This window comes from Rhinopithecus roxellana, chromosome 1, assembly GCF_007565055.1.
Source record: "Rhinopithecus roxellana isolate Shanxi Qingling chromosome 1, ASM756505v1, whole genome shotgun sequence".
In the NCBI taxonomy this organism is placed as follows: domain Eukaryota; kingdom Metazoa; phylum Chordata; class Mammalia; order Primates; family Cercopithecidae; genus Rhinopithecus; species Rhinopithecus roxellana.
Window position 1 is genome coordinate 71,759,286 of NC_044549.1, and position 19,201 is coordinate 71,778,486.

The following is a 19,201-nucleotide window of genomic DNA, read 5'->3' on the forward strand; positions in this document are numbered from 1 at the left end:
ATAAAATACTGGCAAACCGAATCCAGCAGCACATCAAAAAGCTTATCCACCATGATCAAGTTGGCTTCATCCCTGGGATGCAAGGCTGGTTCAACATACACAAATCAATAAACATAATCTGTCATGTAAACAGAGCCAAAGACAAAGACCACATGATTATCTCAATAGATGCAGAAAAGGCCTTCGACAAAATTCAACAGCGCTTCATGCTAAAAACTCTCAATAAACTAGGTATTGATGGGACATATCTCAAAATAATAAGAGCTATTTATGACAAACCCACAGCCAATATTATACTGTATGAGCAAAAACTGGAGGCATTCCCTTTGAAAACTGGCACAAGACTGGGATGCCCTCTCTCACCACTCCTATTCAACATAGTGTTGGAAGTTCTGGCCAGGGCAATCAGGCAAGAGAAAGAAATAAAGGGTATTCAATTAGGAAAAGAGGAAGTCAAATTGTCCCTGTTTGCAGATGACATGATTGTATGTCTCACCCTAAAATCTCTTTAAGCTGATAAGCAACTTCAGCAAAGTCTCAGGATACAAAATCAATGTGCAAAAATCACAAGCATTCCTGGCCGGGCGCGATGGCTCAAGCCTGTAATCAATCCCAGCACTTTGGGAGGCCGAGACGGGCGGATCACGAGGTCAGGAGATCGAGACCATCCTGGCTAACACGGTGAAACCCCGTCTCTACTAAAAAAATACAAAAAGCTAGCCGGGCGAGGTGGCGGGCGCCTGTAGTCCTAGCTACTCGGGAGGCTGAGGCAGGAGAATGGCGTAAACCCGGGAGGCGGAGCTTGCAGTGAGCTGAGATCCGGCCACTGCACTCCAGCCTGGGCAACAGAGCGAGACTCTGTCTCAAAAAAAAAAAAAAAAAAAAAAAAAAAATCACAAGCATTCCTATACACCAATAACAAACAAACAGAGAGCCAAATCATGAGTGAACTCCCATTCACAATTGCTTCAAAGAGAATAAAATACCTAGGAATCCAACTTACAAGGGATGTCAAGGACCTCTTCAAGGAGAACTACAAGCCACTGCTCAACGAAATAAAAGAGGACACAAACAAATGGAAGAACATTCCATGCTCATGGATAGGAAGAATCAATATTATGAAAACGGCCATACTGCCCAAGGTAATTTATAGATTCAATGCCATCCCCATTAAGCTACCAATGACTTTCTTGACAGAATTGGAAAAAACTACTTTAAAGTTCATATGGAACCAAAACAGAGCCCGCATTGCCAAGACAATCCTAAGCAAAAAGAACAAAGCTGGAGGCATCATGCTACCTGACTTCAAACTATACTACAGGCCTACAGTAACCAAAACAGCATGGTACTGGTACCAAAACAGATATATAGAGCAATGGAACAGAACAGAGCCCTTGGAAATAATCTACACCCATCTGATCTTTGACAAACCTGACAAAAACAAGAAATGGGGAAAGGATTCCCTATTTAATAAATGGCGCTGGGAAAACTGGCTAGCCATATGTAGAAAGCTGAAACTGGATCCCTTCCTTACGCCTTGTACAAAAATTAATTCAAGATGGATTAAAGACTTAAATGTTAGACCTAAAACCATAAAAACCCTAGAAGAAAACCTAGGCAATAGCATTCAGGACATAGGCATGGGTAAGGACTTCATGACTAAAACACCAAAAGCAATGGCAACAAAAGTCAAAATTGACAAATGGGATCTAATTAAACTAAAGACCTTCTGCACAGCAAAAGAAACTACCATCAGAGTGAACAGGCAACCTACAGAATGGGAGAAAATTTTTTCAATCTACCCATCTCACAAAGGGCTAATATCCAGAATCTACAAAGAACTCAAACAAATTCACAAGAAAAAACAACCCCAAAAGTTGGTGAAGGATAGGAACAGACACCTCTCAAAAGAAGACATTTATGCAGCCAACAGACACATGAAAAAATGCTCATCATCACGGGCCATCAGAGAAATGCAAATCAAAACCATAATGAGATACCATCTCACACCAGTTAGAATGGCGATCATTAAAAAGTCAGGAAAAAACAGGTGCTGGAGAGCATGTGGAGAAATAGGAACACTTTTACACTGTTGGTGGGACTGTAAACTAGTTCAACCATTGTGGAAGATGGTGTGGCGATTCCTCAGGGATCTAGAACTAGAAATACCATTTGACCCAGCCATTCCATTACTGGGTATATACTCAAAGGATTATAAATCACGCTGCTATAAAGACACGTGCACACGTATGTTTATTGTGGCACTATTCACAATAGCAAAGACTTGGAAGCAACCCAAATGTCCATCAATGATAGACCGGATTAAGAAAATGTGGCACATTTACACCATGGAATACTATGTAGCCATGAAAAAGGATGAGTTCATGTCCTTTGTAGGGACATGGATGAAGCTAGAAACCATCATTCTGAGCAAACTATCGCAAGGACAGAAAACCAAACATCACGTGTTCTCACTTATAGGTGGGAACTGAACAATGAGAACACTTGGATACAGGGTGGGGAACATCACACACCGGGGCCTATCGTGGGCTGGGGGGAGGTGGGAGGGATAGCAATAGGAAATATACCTAATGTAAATGACAAGTTAATGGGTGCAGCACACCAACATGGCACATGTATACATATGTAACAAACCTGCACGTTGTACACATGTACCCTAGAACTTAAAGTATAATAATAATTTAAAAAATTTTGTATTTTAAGTAGAGACAGGATTTCACCATGATGGCCAGGCTGGTCTCCATCTGCTGGCCTCATGGTCCGTCCACCTTGGCCTCTTGAAGAGCTGGGATTACAGTTGTGAGCTACCGTGCCAGGCTGCCTGACCACTTTTCCAGACTAAGAGCTGCCTGGTCCAGAGCCAGGGGGGCTGTGACAGTCTTCCAGGGCAGTCCCAATTTAAAATATTCTGCCTTGTTGTACCTCAATGCAATGAAGTATTTCTTACATAGAAGCACCAGAACATACAGACTTCTTAACAACATAAGCAACAATAACTACTCCTTCTATAACTCTTATGAGTATCAGATTTTAAGTGCTTTTTAAAAAAAAATTTGCAGTAAAATATACACAAAATATTTGCCATTATAACCTAAGTGCTTTATATATACAGGCCTATTGGAAGTGCTGGGGACCAGAAGTATTTTGCATTTCAGATTTTTTTTTTTTTTTTTTTTCAGATTTTGGAATATTTGCTGTATTACTAGTTGGATATCCCTAATCTGAACATCTGAAACTCAAGATGCTCCAAGGAGCATTTCATTACAGTGTTACATCGGCACTAAAAATTGTTTGGATTTTATAGCATTTTGGATTTCTGGACTAGGGATGCTCAACCTGTGTAAACTCATTTCATCTTCACAACTACCAGTTTTGCAGATGAGAAAACTGAGACACAAAAGTTATGCAACTTGCCCAAGGTTGTTCACCTGGGAAGTGGCAGAACCAGGGTTCAGATCCAGACTGTCTGGCTTCAGAGCCCATGTTCTAAGCACCAAGCCACCTCGGTAAACAGAAAGAAGTCCCTTTGATCCCTGTCAGCCCATTTCAAGTTGCTAACTCCAGGGTCTCTCCCGAAGTAGAATTACTAAGGAGAGTGGGTTAGGCAGGACATGTTTAATACGGAGTTGAGATCCAAGGGTTTTCAGATTTGAGCGCTTAGTCTTCTACTTACACTCCCCCAGTTGCCAACTCTCCAGGTGGCCGAGACAGGGCACTCCCTCAGGTAACAGGGGTGAACACTGGGGGGCTGCGTGCCCGGACAGTTGACGGTGGTTTGGTAGCTGTATTCATAATTCTCCTTCCCGGTGTAAATCTCGCTGCATGAGACAAGCCTTTGTTTGTAGCCTTTTCCACAGGTCACTGAGCACTGCAAAGACAGGGGTTGAGAGCAGAGGTTCTAGCAGTTCCTGGGGGCAGCCCACAATAGGCCCCTGACCTCCACACCGAGCGCTGACCGTGTGACTATGCTGCAGAAAGCTCCCACTTCATTAGCTTATTTATTCATTTCAAGCCGCAGGCCCTGAGCACACAGGAGACAGGCAACCCCACAGGGTGCCTCAGGGATCTGGTGCTTCCACCGGCATCTTCTCAGCCTCTACTGCAGGTAGGGATCCCTCAAACCCCTTCTAGAGGTTTTGAGGGGAGGAGGAGGGGGAGGTGCTCCAGGTGTCATTCATTCAGTTTGCATCTTCAGCCCAACCGCACAGGTTGGCAAACTGCTCTTTTCTAAATCTATGATGACCATCAAATGGGGAGGGAAGAGGAGACAGCAGCTGACCCGTGAGTTGGCATTTTGAGTGTGAAATCCAAGCACTGAGCCAAAGGGGACTCTGGGACTGTTTTCCTTCCCTCCTTGGTGCTGTTTGCTTTCCTACCTGCCCTCCATTTAATTTCCTTCTCCCCTCTCTCTCCCTGGCTATAGTTTTTTTTTTTTTTTTTGAGATTGCATCTCACTCTGTTGTCCAGGCTGGAGTGCAGTGACATGCTCTCTGCTCACTGCAACCTCTGCCTCCCAGGTTCAAGTGATTCTCATGCCTCAGCCTCCCAAGTAGTTGGGATTACAGGTGCGCACCACCACACCCGGCTAGGCTATAGATGTTGACTGGCATGTTACCTTTCTGCTTTTCTACCTCTTGCTCTATATCATGCCCTCATCTGTACTCTTCTATCCTAACTCGATGGCATTTAAACATACTCAACCAATACAGAAATGGAGAAGAAATACACATTTAGTGTCCCAACATTCAACCTCCTTAGTTAAATTGTTTTTTATCGTTTTCTATTTAAAAAATAAAACTAAGTTACAATTAATTTAGTTTTGATGATATTTGATGATATTTTTAGGCAACGACATCAAATAACTGGTCATCTTTTGTAAACGTGCTTCATAAACTTGGCGTAGAGCACCGGTATTCTCTAGACTTAAGGTTCTTGGGTGAGGGTGGGATAAACACCCCAAAACAGTATACTACATGTGGTATGTTATGCTTTTTCTGGGGTGAGGGACCACAGCTTTCATCAATTCTCAAGGGCAGTTAGAAGCCACAGTGTCTGCTCTGCCCTAATGTCTCCTCCTGCTTTTAGTCACATGGCTTTCTTCTCCTGCAGCTTTTCCAGGGAAAAGGCTCTCTTTGAAGAAATCCCAGAGGCAGGAGAGAACAAGTCGGCTAGAGGCATGCAGAGCATCCCTGGGCCTTCCCTTCCAGTTGGCTCGAGACATAGAAATGCTCTGTGTACATTTCTTCCTTCTTTGGCTGCTGCTGTTCAAATGTTTGAAGGCCAACTTGACAACAGGCCAGGAAAGTGTAAGGCCAGCCCGGGGTGTTTCATGCAGATGGCTAACAAACTCTGTCCAAGCTGTGGGTAATCTTAGTGTCTAACCCAGTGCTTGCATGCATTGACATCAGTCCATACTAACTTAAACAAAGTTGTGTGTTTAAGAGGGGCAAGGAATGAGACTCTTGACCCCTACAAACCAGGAGCAAAAGCAGTCCCCTGGCTATTTATGTGAGGGGGAGGGCCCCGTGGGAGACAGGCATTTGCTGATGAAACTGAGCCCCAAATATGGTCAGGCTAAATGTAGAGGCTTCCACATCTCTGTAAAGAAGCTGGCAAGAAGAGATGCTGTCAGCCAGCTGATATCAGCATTGTAAAAATGTTGACTGCTGCTGGTTTCCTCAAACCATTTCAGAAAGAAGCTCATACTGTAGACTCTGCATGCCTTGGTGTATGTGCTTGGTTCCACATGAGCATGTATTACTTTTCTAAATTGAAAATAACAGCAAAGCAAAACAGTAAGACTGTGAGCTCCCTGCATGAGCTGTACACTTCAGTCCCCACTAGAAAATGCATGTGTCAATCAGGACTGACAGAGCTCTTCTTTGCCAGTCTAGCTCAGGCCTCCTCCAATTTAGGTGGAGCAGAGCTCAGAAAAAAACACACAAAGAGGTCCCCAGGTAACAGAGGTCCCAGAGAGAAGGTATGTCTTCTTTTCTAGAGAGAAAGCTGGTGCCAGTCCCTTTTGGCCCCTCTCCCTTGTTGCAGGTTTCCTTCCCTGTGGTCCTTGTATCTGTGCTAAATACTGTTTCCAACCCTCTAGTTGTTGCCCATCAATCTGCAGACTTTTCAATTCATGATACACCTGCGAATTTACAGAAATGTGGAAGGCTTCCTTTTTTCTTTTCAATCTTCTCCCTGTCTCATCTTTTGGGGGTTACGGTTATATTAAAGCTATAGGAGTAATTTGACTCAAGTCTTAGGAAGAGATCAAAACTCTTTTAGCATAACAAAAGTACTACACAGGAGATAAGATGAAGAGGTCAGTCTTGGCCAGGTGAAAGGTGAGATCCCCCTGCGTTGGGATACGGATGGGTTGGAACCTATGCCTCAAACCCAATGTCAAGAACTATTCTGAACACTCATTTGGATTCCACATGTTCCTGGCTGGCCAAGAGCAAATCAATTTCCTAAAGATCAGAACCATGTCTCCTCTTCACTCTCTAAGGGCATAAGGTACTATTCAGGGCATACTGAGAAGATGTAGGGTTGGGGTCAAGCAGGGTTTCCCAGCCTCAGCACCACTGACATTTGGGCCAGATAATTCTGTATTGTGAGGGCTGCCCTGTGCACTATAGGATGTTTAGCCCTATCCCTGGCCTCCACCTTCCAACCGTGGCCAGTAGGGTCCCCTTTCCCCAGTTGTCACAACCAAACTGTCTCCAGACACTGCCAAATGCCCCCTCGAAGGACAAAATTCACAGGAATAAAGGATAGGGAGAGATAATTAGAAAAGACTTTGGGATCAGCTTTAGTGCAGGAATCAATTCAACACCCAACACACACATCATCTAAATGCAAATATTCATCTCATTAACATGTGAAATTGCTGCCCTGTCAAACTTTGAAGAGACCCAGTGGCAGCAATCATATTACCTAACAATTTTCAGTACCTTTACTGTGAGTCCAGATGCCTCCCTTTCAAAGCTCTAAATACTTTTGTGCAAATGACAACTGGTTTGAACGCTATAGATTTCTCATACAGACATGAACATATTATGATGTTTGAAAATAATATAATGCTATAATTACTATTGGTTTATTACCAATAAAAAGGGTCTAGATAAGCACTGTGCAGGAGGATATATGAACAAAATGGTACTTGAGATACTTAGGGTATTACAGAAAATTATTTTGTTCCTCTGAAGCTGTTTGTTAAACAGGCAAAACACATCTGGTTCATGAAAGTGGTTTGTTTGCCCCTTACAATGTTTTAAAACCAAAAATTTGAGCCCCCATTTTCAAGTTAGGAAATCTCACATACTAGTCCAGATTTTCAGCCTCTTTTGAGAAATCAGGTCTGGTAACGCTAGACCACATTTCTGCATGGCCACATCTGGAGTGAAAGAGATTCTGCTCCCTTCACACAGCATATGCTAGTTTGTCACAGTCGCCACCTCTCCCTTTTGTATCCCTGGCACTACAATATTTTCTTATACTTAACTGTCTTCAGGCACCTCAAAGCATCCTATGAGTTTGCAGCCCCTGCAATAATTTCTTCTTTATGCCAATAGGACATCAAGGTAAATCACAGAATGTGACCTGAAGGGACTCAGAGACCATCTCACACATCTCTCCCACTTTGCATACAAGGAATTCCAGTTTGGGAAGGCTGAGGACTTGTCAGAAAACACACAGTTCACAGTGGCAGATCGGGCAGGTAGCCTCAAGTCTCCCACATTCCTGCACTCATCCCTCTGCTGCTCTTAGGCCATGGCTGAGCCGACCACAGTTACAGTCCCCAGGACGGTACCTCTGACCATTCTCCTGTGATCCAGACATACTCGCAGGGTTGCAAACTACAGCTTTCGTGGTCCGCCGGCCGCTTGCTCACGTCACAGCGTGCACCATGCACCTCGTTTTTGCTGTCATCCACACACACCACCTTGCGGTACCTGGAGCCTTCGCCGCAGGTTTTGGTGCACTGTTAAAGACAAACAAAAGGGAAGAATAAACCATAGTTCTTTATATCCTATGACTGTAATTATGTGTTTACTTGTCTACATAGCCTTTAAGATCATAAGAGCCCTGAGGGCAGGGATTGCCAAAGAACTCCTCTATTTTTTTTTTGAGATGAAGTCTCACTCTGTCACCCAGGCTGGGAGTGCAGTGTCGCGATCTTGGCTCACTGCAAGCTCCGCCTCCCAGGTTCACGCCATTCTCTTGCCTCATCCTCCTGAGTAGCTGGGACTACAGGTGCCCACCACCACGCCAGGCTAATTTTTTTGTATTTTTAGTAGAGACGGGGTTTCACCGTGTTAGCCAGGATGGTCTCAATCTCCTGACCTCGTGATCTGCCTGCCTCGGCCTCCCAAAGTGCTGGGATTACAGGCGTGAGCCACCGCTGCCTGGCCGAGAACTCTTCATTTTACTCCAGTTACCTAACAACTCTGTTCCTGGCATTCACCACCAGGCTGTCTAAAGGAAGGAACGAAAGTATAAATGAGTCAATCTCAGTTTAGAAAGGACCTTAAATCCTATTTACTTGGAACACCTACTCACAAGTGACTTGCTTTAACACTTATGGCCAAATGTTTACCAAACTGGTGTCTAAATACCTCCAGGGTCAGGGACATCAGTACCTGCCCAGGTAGCCATCTCATTTCATAACATGGAACCAAACAAATCTCTTTGTATGTTCCAGGCCCTTGTCCCAGTTTTCTATTCCAGGGAAGCATAAAGGAAAGCTTCAGCTTTCACAAGTAATCTCCTCCAGCTATTTGAAGAGGGCTTTCCTGCCGCCCCAGGTGCCTTTTCTTCTCCAGGGGAACTGCTGTCATCCCACATCATTCTGCAAATATTCACTAAGCTCCTACTAGGTGTCAGGCCCTGTGACAGCTCCTGGGTGAACAAGAGTGCACACAAATGGCACATCCCCTGTTTTCAGAGAGGAGCTTATATGTTGGTAGCAAAGGCAGACAACAAAGAAGATAGTTAGGTAGCGAGAGTTAACAATTACTGTAATTCCATTTTCCACATGAAGAAAATGGGACTTTGAGAGCCTAAGTTACTTGCCCCAGGTCACACATCTCTTTGTGAGGTAGATGGGACAGCTGTGTTTATTCCCATAAGTCAAGGGATGATTACAGAGCAAGTGGTATGTTTCATTCTAGGTAATCTCCACAGCATCCACAGATTCTTATTTGTTTTGCTTTAACCAACAGCAAACCCCACCCCTGAAGTTTATCCTTAGTGCCCTGTGTTGCTAAAGGTCACTGAAAGCCTATTGTATCTAAAGCCTCTGTGTCACCCCAACATTTCAAGACTCTAGACTACAATGGGAAGCCCCAGTGAGCTAACTGAAAACTGTACCAAAGACTGCTGCAGTTTCTTTTAGGCCAGGGATTGAATACCTTGTTGGCAATGGGCTTATCTAACAACTTTGATTTTTGTTGTGTGGTTAGAATGTTGTCTTTTCTTTTCTTTCTTTTTTTTCTTTGAGACAAAGTCTCCCTCTGTTGTCCAGGTTGGAGTGCAGTGGTGTGATCACAGTTTGCTATAGCCTCAACTTCCCTGGCTCAACCCATCCTCCCACATTTTAGTCCCAAGTAGCTGAGACTACAGGCATGAGCCACCATGCCCAGCTAATTTTTTTAATTTTTTGTAGGATGAGTCTCACTACATTGCCCAGGTTGGTCTTGAACTCCTGGGTTCAAGGGATCCTCCTGCCTTGGCCTCCCAAAGTGCTGAGATTACAGGCGTGAACCATCACGCCCAGCTAGCACACTGTCTTTTTAAATGTCTAATTTTAGTATCTTTACGGAGAACCACAGACCCCACCTCTCTTTTTCATCTAATGGGCAGCCTTTCCTTTTAGCACCTGCCTTGCCTCAAAGGCACTTGTGTTTGGAACTCAGCTTCACTCAGAAATGTCTTCTATGATATGCCCCATGCCTTTTTTTTTTTTTTTTGGTGATAAAATACACAAAATATAAGGTTCACCATTTTAACTATCACAGGTGTACAATTCAGTGGCATTTAGTACATTTGCAATGTGGTGCAACCATCACCCCATCTAGTTCCAGAATATTTCATCACCGCAAAAGGAAGCCCTGTGCCCATTAAGCAGTCACTCCCCATTCCTTCCTTCCTGCAGCCCCTAGCAACCCCCAGTCTGCTTTTTGTCTCTGTAGATTTGCCTATTCTGGGTATTTCACATATATGGAATCATCCAATATGTGGCCTTCTTCTCTCCTTGACTTCTCTCCCTTAATGTTTTCAGGGTTCTTCTATATTGCAGCATGTATCAATACTTCATCCCTTTTTAAGGCTGAATAATATTCTATTGTATGGATATACCACATTTTGTTTATCCATTCCTCAGTTGATGACATATGGGTTGTTTCTTATTTGGCTATTGTAAATAGTGCCGCTATGAACATTCATGTACACATTTAAACACCCATTATCCATTCTTTTGGGTATATATACCCGGGAATGCAATTGCTGGGTCATATAGTATGCCCTGTGTCTTTTGTGAGCTATCCTGATCCTTTAGGAAGGAGAAGGGATATGCTGGCATTTCCTGGTAGCCCCTTGTCACTTGTAAACTTAACTCAAAATTTCTGCTGCTTGGGAGTAAACCTCAATATCTAGAATATGGAGTCACTCCTCATTTTTCTGGAGCATAAACATAACTTGAAACCACTGTGAGGTGAGCATGGAGGAGCAGAATCACTTCAAATTAGTGCAGGAGGCTGACTGAGCCCAGTTCCCTAGCTCATCCCTAGCTCAGTGGTTTTGGGGGTTTTCTATTTCCCTAGAGTATACTGGGAACTACTGCAAAGTGATAACATTTTTTTCTTCATTAAAAAAGTGAGATAGAGGGCCACTGAATATTTAAAAAAAAAGAAAAGAAAAGTTAATTTGTGATGTGTAGATATACGCAAATACTTAACTACCCATAGAAAAAGTAATTCCTTAGAAAATTAGGACTTAGGTGACTCTGGGAAGATCCTAATTATTGCACAGCTAAACCTGGACTAAATCTTCCAGTATCCTCTCTTGTTTTCACTAATCCACAAGGCTTTAATCTACGTCAATAAGTAACAGTTCAGAGCAGAAATACAATGATTCCCAAATACTTTATGCTTGTTAAGCATTTCTCTCTCAGTCTTAAAGAATGGTTAACTACCATAAAAACTATTTTGCCAATGGTGGAAAAGGGAGCTGGAAAATGTACCTTGACTATAACTTTTACGAAATTAAAAATTAAACTAATAAGTGACCTGCCCAGGGTTTCCTAATTAGTCAACAGCAGATCTGAAAATCACATGGCAAGGGTTTTCTCCTGGAATCTTAAATCCTAACTAGGGTATGGGGGCTGGGTAATCAGAAAACAGACCCAGCCCTTGCTATCAGGTTTTATCAACTTTTTATAATATGGCTTCCCCCTCAACCCTCTAGGATTTATGACTCTTTCCCCTGTCCTGGAATATGATCTAGAATGTTCTGAAAAACAGTTGGAAAGTTCAAATAGCCTCATTTTAATTTCCAAAAGGTTTTCTCTAATTTCAGTATGACTTTTAGAAAAATCGCTAGCATGAGCAACGCCACCAACCTCCTTGCATTTCATCACACACTATAATTCAGAAAGAAAATAATCACAGTGCTGGACTAAATCGGGCAGCTCGCCCATTGTTCTGCAAGCTACATGTGCCTTTAAATGTGCTGAAATTAACAGGGGGAAAAGAACTTTTCCAAATTTGCAGGTGAGGAAGACCTAAAGTAAACCCTGAAGCTGGTATTTTATTCAGCCAGGTAGGTTGGCCACAGAGTGATGGTCTAAAAAGGATCATTTAATGCAACGGGTAGAAATTTTCTTTGCTCAAAGATTATAATCAAGTTGCTTTACACTTTCAAATATATCTTTTGGTGCAATTCCCTAACCATGGGGGGAAGAAAACCACTTGATATTCACAGGCTCTACCTTTTAAGGTTGTTGATTTTCTCCATGGATGAAAGACCTTGTCTTCTCTAGTGCCGGGTTACCATTGTTGCACAGTGTATGGATGGCAACTCACAGAACCACAGGGTTCCTGGGTTTTTATGTCATGAGAAGCAGCAATGACAAATCGGTTTCTCTAGCATTGCTTTAAATGGCAACAACAAAAAAAGCAGTCCTTACTTCAAAGTTCATTTTCAAGTCAGGTATATATAATTTAGACATTTTTGCTCCCAAATAGTATATATTTGCTAGGGGGTAGAGTGGGGAGAAAGAGGCAGAAATAACACTATGGGGACACTTTGTAACTTTAAAGTCATTCATTCGTTCAATCAGTATTTTATAATGAGCCAAGGTCTATGCTGGGCCCTGGGAGGCAGCCCCCATGGCTTCCTACTCTGCCTCTTTCCCTGTTAGAACACCCAGAGTGGCAGCTATTCCCAGCTTGGAGTCTCAGGTGTTAGCTCAGCTGGCTACCTGGTGACCCTTGGGGTTTAACACCTAGGACTACCTTGCACAGTTGTGTAAGCAGATGTGGGTTTTGTAACAGAGTGTGTAATTGAGTAAGAAGCCACCAGGGAGAGAAGAGGAAAAACAACAGGGCAATTCCCATGATGCTGCAAAGGGGGGCCCAGGTAGCAGCCGATGAGCAGGAGGAATGGGGGAGGACATCAGTTCACCAGGCAAGGAGGGAAGAGGACATTCTCAGGAGGGGCTCAGCATGCATGGTGGCTGGAAGTGAGAAATGGCACAGGTGGTGAAGGTGGGGAGGAGAATGACCACAGCATTTTGGGGTTTTCAGAGCAGATTGTGTGTGGTTTGAGATTTTTAGAGCATCCCTAATGCCTAATACCTGGAACTTCACAAGTGATTGATAAATGTTGGTTCAACAAATTAATAAAATGAGCAATAAAGAGTTCGTATCTGGCTCTGTGCGCACATCAAAACCTGGCCATTCCCTACTGTTAACTTCAGGAAAATCTTTTAAATCAACTGACCAAGGACCTGCTGCTCATTTCTAAATTTTCTGTGTTAATGAGATGAACTTGGGAATCATTCTACAGCTGATCTTACTAAAAGTCCTCAGAATCCAAGTATGTATCAGAGTGGCCCAAGTCCCCATATTGCACCAAACAGCAATGAGGTGAGTAGTTCTGCAATGGTCAGACATATCTGAGCCACAGCTTGTCCGTAGCATTGTGACAAAAAAATAAAACAGCTGTTCTTACAGGAAAAACAGAGTTTGTGCTTTTTTTTAATTTTTAATTTTTTTGAGACAAGGTCTTGCTCTGTCACCCAGGCTGTAGTGCAGTGGTCCGATCATAGCTCACTGCAGCCTTGACCTTCTGAGCTTAAGCAGTCCTCCTACCTCAGCCTCGCAAGTAGCTGGAACTACAGGTCCATGCCACCATACTCGGCTAATTTTTTCTATTTTTTTGTAGATATAGAGTCTCACTATGTTGCCTAGGCTGGTCTCAAACTCCGGGGCTCAATGATCCTCCCTCCTTGGCCTCCCAAAGTGCTGGGATTACAGGCGTGAGCCACAGTGTCCAGCCTGCTTCATGTGCTAAAAGTCATTTTAGAATGCCTTTATTCTATAGAGTGAAAGATGAAAGTCCATCAATTAGCAGGCACTGTTCTATGTTATTATCCTTCCTTCCTTCTTCCTTCCTTCCTTCCTTCCTTCCTTCCTTCCTTCCTTCCTTCCTTCCTGCCTTCCTGCCTTCCTGCCTTCCTGCCTTCCTGCCTTCCTGCCTTCCTCCCTCCCTCCCTTCCTCATTCCTTCTTTGCTTCCATCTTTCCCTCCTTCCTTTCTCCCTCCCTTCCTTTCTTCTTTCCTTCCAGCCATCCATTATTTTGTTCCTCCATTCATTTGCAGATTCATTCATTCAACAGGTGTCTTTGATGGTGTAGGTACCATATTAAATGATAGAGAAGATTCTGGTGAACAAGCTTCCTGACCTTAAATAACTGATAACATAGATGAGGAAAACAGGCAATGAAAATTCTGGGTGCTAACTGCCAGAGTACAGTAATTTGAGGGTGCTGTGAGAGCTGAGTGGAGAAGCATCTGACTCAGATTTAGTGGGGTGGTGTGACTGGCAAAGGCTTCTGAGAGGAAGTGACACCTAGGTTGAGGCCTGAAGGATGAGAAAGGGTGACTGAGATGAAGGTCAGAGCAAGGTGGTCTTACGATGAAGAGGTACTACAAGGGAAGAGAGTATTCCAGATAAGAGAAAAAGAACATGTGCAGGACCTGTGAGATCTATTCCTCAATGCTGCAGATGCATAGCCCTATACAATCACAATTCAAATTTGATCAGAAGGACCTCTGCTGCTCTATGTGAATTTATATGTCAGAGTGTAATATTGCTAACAAGTCAATCCTTTGTGATAATAATTCTCAAAAGAATTAAAAAGTCTTTTTTAACTTTTTTCTCCCAAACAGCCTCATGAGCATTATAATTCTAAAGTGGCTAAAACTGACCACTGTGAGGACAAATTATTCACCTGAAGCTGGCAGGTGATATTTAGAAGCCCAACATCATAAGGTGTAGGCTGAGCCAAACTGCTGTCATCACCAGAAGCCTCCATCGGAAGGCCACTGTACTAAAAAGAGGTCTACTTCGGGAAGACTTAAAATGTGCTAGTCACCACGTCGAACCATGTCATCTCACCAAATCCTCACTGTGACCCTTGAGCTAAGTCTGCCATATAATTCCCATTTTGCAGATGAGCTAAGTGAAGTCTAGAAATTCAGAGTCAACTTTTCAGAGCCACACATTGAATAGAATTTTGCTTACAACATGTTGTTTCTAGGGTATAAACAAAATGAGATGTGGATGTGTGGATAGAGCATTTTTCTCTTGTGCAATTATTTTGCCCTATATCTGAAAGTCTGGGCTCTACTCTCATGGTATCAAGAAGGCATCCTGATGCCCCTTGCCCCTGAACAACCAATGGGCCTCACAATGGACAGGGCAAGTCCACTGAGGGGCTCCAACATCATCAAGACTCACCCGGTGACATGGCTTAAAGTTTGATAGCCAACTAGATCAAGAATCTCCTTTTTAGAAGGGGTAGGTATTATAACCCAGTAAAGGGAATACACTTGGATAGCAATTCTACAGTAAGAGGCTTGGCAAGTCATTGAGAGGAAAATAAAATGATTCACTTTAGGTGTATGTTGGCATGGGATTAGTGAAGATAATGATTCAGCGTGTAGGTGTCAGAGGACAAGCTTCTAGGCTTCCAATTCCAGCTATATTATTTACTAAACGCATGATCACTGATAAATTAACCTACCTAAGCCCCAAGTTGCCCTATTAAATGAGGATAAAAATATAAATACTACAACAGAGAGTTATGGAAAGGGCTAAATGAAGTACTTCATGTGAAAATGCTCAACATAGTGCCTGGTTTGTAGCTTAGTAAACAACAAGCTTTATTATTTTTATTATCATCAGTATTAGGGCCATTGTACTATATAAATCTAGGTGATGCTCCTCACATTATAGCTGATAAAAATGGCACCCCTCAAAGTTGTGCAGTGTACAACCTGTGTGGTTGTACAGAACATCCCTGATGACCATGCCATGGTGAGAGTGCAGAAACTGTGCTTCTCTAGGCAGATGCCTGGATTATTTCTCAAAAAGAGGATGGTGCCACATCCCACAGATCCAGCATGAAATACACCTTGCCAACAAACTGGTGGGTTTTAGTAGTTCACATAGGGGACTATTAAAAGGGGAAGCAAAAGGCAAAGTGCACACTCAAGCAAACAAGAGTTCTGAGGTGGTGACCAAGGACTGCTAAGAAAGAAGGGGTATCCTGTAATGGGGGGCTCCCACACATCCCATTCAGTGGGCTGAGAGGCTGCCCTGTGGCACACTCTCTGACCTCAGGTCAAGACATCACTAGATGTGGGAGAAAAGTGGAAACTTGTGCCTGCATCAGTGGATATCAGGTAAAATGGTAGCTGAATGACTGGATGTGACAGGAGGTGGGAGCAAGAAGGGAGGTGAGGGTTGTGATTTAGGGGAGCCTGAAGGGTGCTGTCTTATCAAGTGACCACCCAACTTACTGTTGAACAAGGCGCTTTTGATCATAAAAGTAGGAACAATTAATAATTATACCAGGACTACCCCAGGCAAACAGGAGGCGTGGCCACCCTTTTCCTGATTTGATCAATTAGGGTAATTGCCCAGTTACTGTCATCCTTCACTCTCAGTCTTGCTGCTGCAGAGACATTCTGAGCAGGCTGTCAGCAGGCCTTGCATATGTGGGAAACATGAAAACTTTTGGTGAGGTTTCTCCCCACCTCCAGCTGCCCTGGGCATCACTCTGCCAATGACAGGCCTCCTATAGGATACCATAGGAATATCATAGGAGATACTCCTATGATATTCCATCCACTTTCACCACCCCAGTATTCCTTCCTTAGACTCTCCACTTTAGGTGAAGGCAGACAGAAAGTGTGTTTCCAGGAGGGTGACTATTAGACTCTGCTTTTCCTGTTACTCACAGAGTCTTTTCTCTTTGTGAGAATGGCAACCCTCTAGTAAGCTTCTTAAATAGAGGCCCAGGCCAGGCTGTCTCCTGAAGCCTTGTATTCTTCCACAGAGTTTAACAGCAATATTTGAGTAAGGTTTAAAAAAAAACCCATCTGTACAACACATGCAAAGAAGTAAATTTTAGGCATATTTTGCATGATCAGAGAAGAATTTCTTCAGTGCATATGTGGCAAGGTTTTTCCGTTCTTTGGGATGCAAAAGGAATTGTAAACACAGTGTGCATTTTCATGATTGTCTCTAGCATTTTCAAAAGCTGGCTAAAGCACGAGCCGTCAGCTTAGATTCATTTCTGAACACTCTCTTACTTTCTGCTCCTCGGAGCAGGGTTGAGTTTAGCATGACACAAAGAGGGAGATGGAGAGAGCAGGCCATGGTAGGTCTGAAACAAAGAGAATCAAGAGGTCACACTGAGGGGGAGAGAGAGACAGATGAGGGAGTCTCCTCTTCCTTCTATATCTGATATTGCCAATCCCCAAACCATAATTGGTTATAGATAACACTATTATCTCCAGTTTTCTCAGAACAACTCTGCAAAGTTATTTTATCCCCATTCTACAGATGGATAATCCAAGGCTCAGAGAAATAAAAAATCCTTGCTCCAAGTCCCTTGGCTAATGTGTGGCAGCGCTGGGATATGAACCAAGTCTGTAGAATTTTATGATCTCTAGGATTCCAAATAACTCATGTGGCTCAAGAGCTGTAAATCTGAAATGTAACTGCTTTAGGAATTCCTCCCTGCCACTGTCTGGTGGGAATATAAAAGTAAAGAAGGAAAACAGCAAAAAGACTGAGTAGATGGAGAGGGTGAGTTTCCAATTGGCTAGCCATAAGTAGAAAGCTGAAACTGGATCCTTTCCTTACCCCTTATACGAAGATTAATTCAAGATGGATTAGAGACTTAAATGTTAGACCTAATACCATAAAAACCCTAGAAGAAAATCTAGGTAGTACCATTCAGGACATAGGCACGGGCAAGGACTTCATGTCTAAAACACCAAAAGCAACGGCAGCAAAAGCAAAAATTGACAAATGGGATCTAATTAAACTAAAGAGCTTTAGCACAGCAAAAGAAACTACCATCAGAGTGAACAGGCAACCTACAGAATGGGAGAAAATTTTTGCAACCTACTCATCTGACAAAGGGCTAATATCCAGAATCTACAAAGAACTCAAACAAATATACGAGAAAAAAACAAACAACCCCATCAAAAAGTGGGGAAAGGATATGAACAGACATTTCTCAAAAGAAGATATTCATACAGCCAACAGACACATGAAAAAATGCTCATCGTCACTCGCCATCAGAGAAATGCAAATCAAAACCACAATGAGATACCATCTCACACCAGTTAGAATGGCAATCATTAAGAAGTCAGGAAACAACAGATGCTGGAGAGGATGTGGAGAAATAGGAACACTTTTACACTGTTGGTGGGATTGTAAACTAGTTCAACCATTATGGAAAACAGTATGGCAATTCCTCAAGGATCTAGAACTAGATGTACCATATGACCCAGCCATTCCACTACTGGGTATATACCCAAAGGATTATAAATTATTCTACTACAAAGACACATGTACACGTATGTTTATTGCGGCACTATTCACAATAGCAAAGACTTGGAATCAACCCAAATGTCCATCTGTGACAGACTGGATTAAGAAAATGTGGCACATATACACCATGGAATACTATGCAGCCATAAAAAAGGATGAGTTTGCGTCCTTTGTAGGGACATGGATGCAGCTGGAAACCATCATTCTTAGCAAACTATCACAAGAAGAGAAAACCAAACACCGCATGTTCTCACTCATAGGTGGGAACTGAACAATGAGATCACTTGGACTCGGGAAGGGGAACATCACGCACTGGGGCCTATCATGGGGAGGGGGGAGGGGGGAGGAGGGAGGGATTGCATTGGGGAGTTATACATGATATAAATGATGAATTGATGGGTGCTGACGAGTTGATGGGTGCAGCACACCAACATGGCATAAGTATACATATGTAACAAACCTGCACGTTATGCACATGTACCCTAGAACTTAAAGTATAATAAAAAAATAAAAAAAAAAAAAAAGAAATTACTGCAAACAATGGAAGTAATCCATGAAGAGGCGAGGGAAGGGGAAGACAGGGCTGGGTGGCTGAATCCCAATGGGCTAAAGAATGCAGTTCTAGTATTTCATACTGGTTTAACAGAACAAACTTAGCATCAAGTCTTGCTTCTTCTACTTGCTAGGTGCTAGGTATATGACACTTGGGCAAATGACATAGACTCTCTGAACCTCAGTTTTTTCACCTGCAAAATGGGATGATGATAATAATAATACTCACCTTGTCTGGTGGTTAAAAAGATTCAGTGAAGCAATGAACAAAAAGTACCCAGCACAGTGCCAGGGGTACAGTCTAACTGTTCTCCAAACCATACCCTTCCTTTGTGTTCTGAAAAGCTCTTCGTGGTGGGTGATTTCCTGTCTTATCTTTCATTATCTCTGCACCTCAAACGGCATGCATTTTGTTTTTTATGTAAACATCAGTGGATGTGGTTTTGCTTTCTAATTCTTCCCCACCTTTTCTACAATTTAATCTTCTGTTCTGGAA

General features: G+C 42.9%; 1 protein-coding gene across 3 annotated transcripts in view; it reads right to left on the reverse strand.

Annotated features, from left to right (window-relative positions):
* ADAMTS9 (ADAM metallopeptidase with thrombospondin type 1 motif 9) overlaps positions 1-19,201 on the reverse strand; it is a 177,751-nt gene that overhangs the window by 29,275 nt on the left and 129,275 nt on the right. For all 3 annotated transcript variants that reach the window (XM_010360865.2, XM_010360866.2, XM_010360864.2), the window contains 2 exons: positions 7,832-8,002; positions 3,695-3,889 (listed from right to left, as the gene is read on the reverse strand). In XM_010360865.2, coding sequence (XP_010359167.1) covers positions 3,695-3,889; positions 7,832-8,002 — 366 coding nt within the window. The remainder of the gene's footprint in view (positions 1-3,694; positions 3,890-7,831; positions 8,003-19,201) is intronic.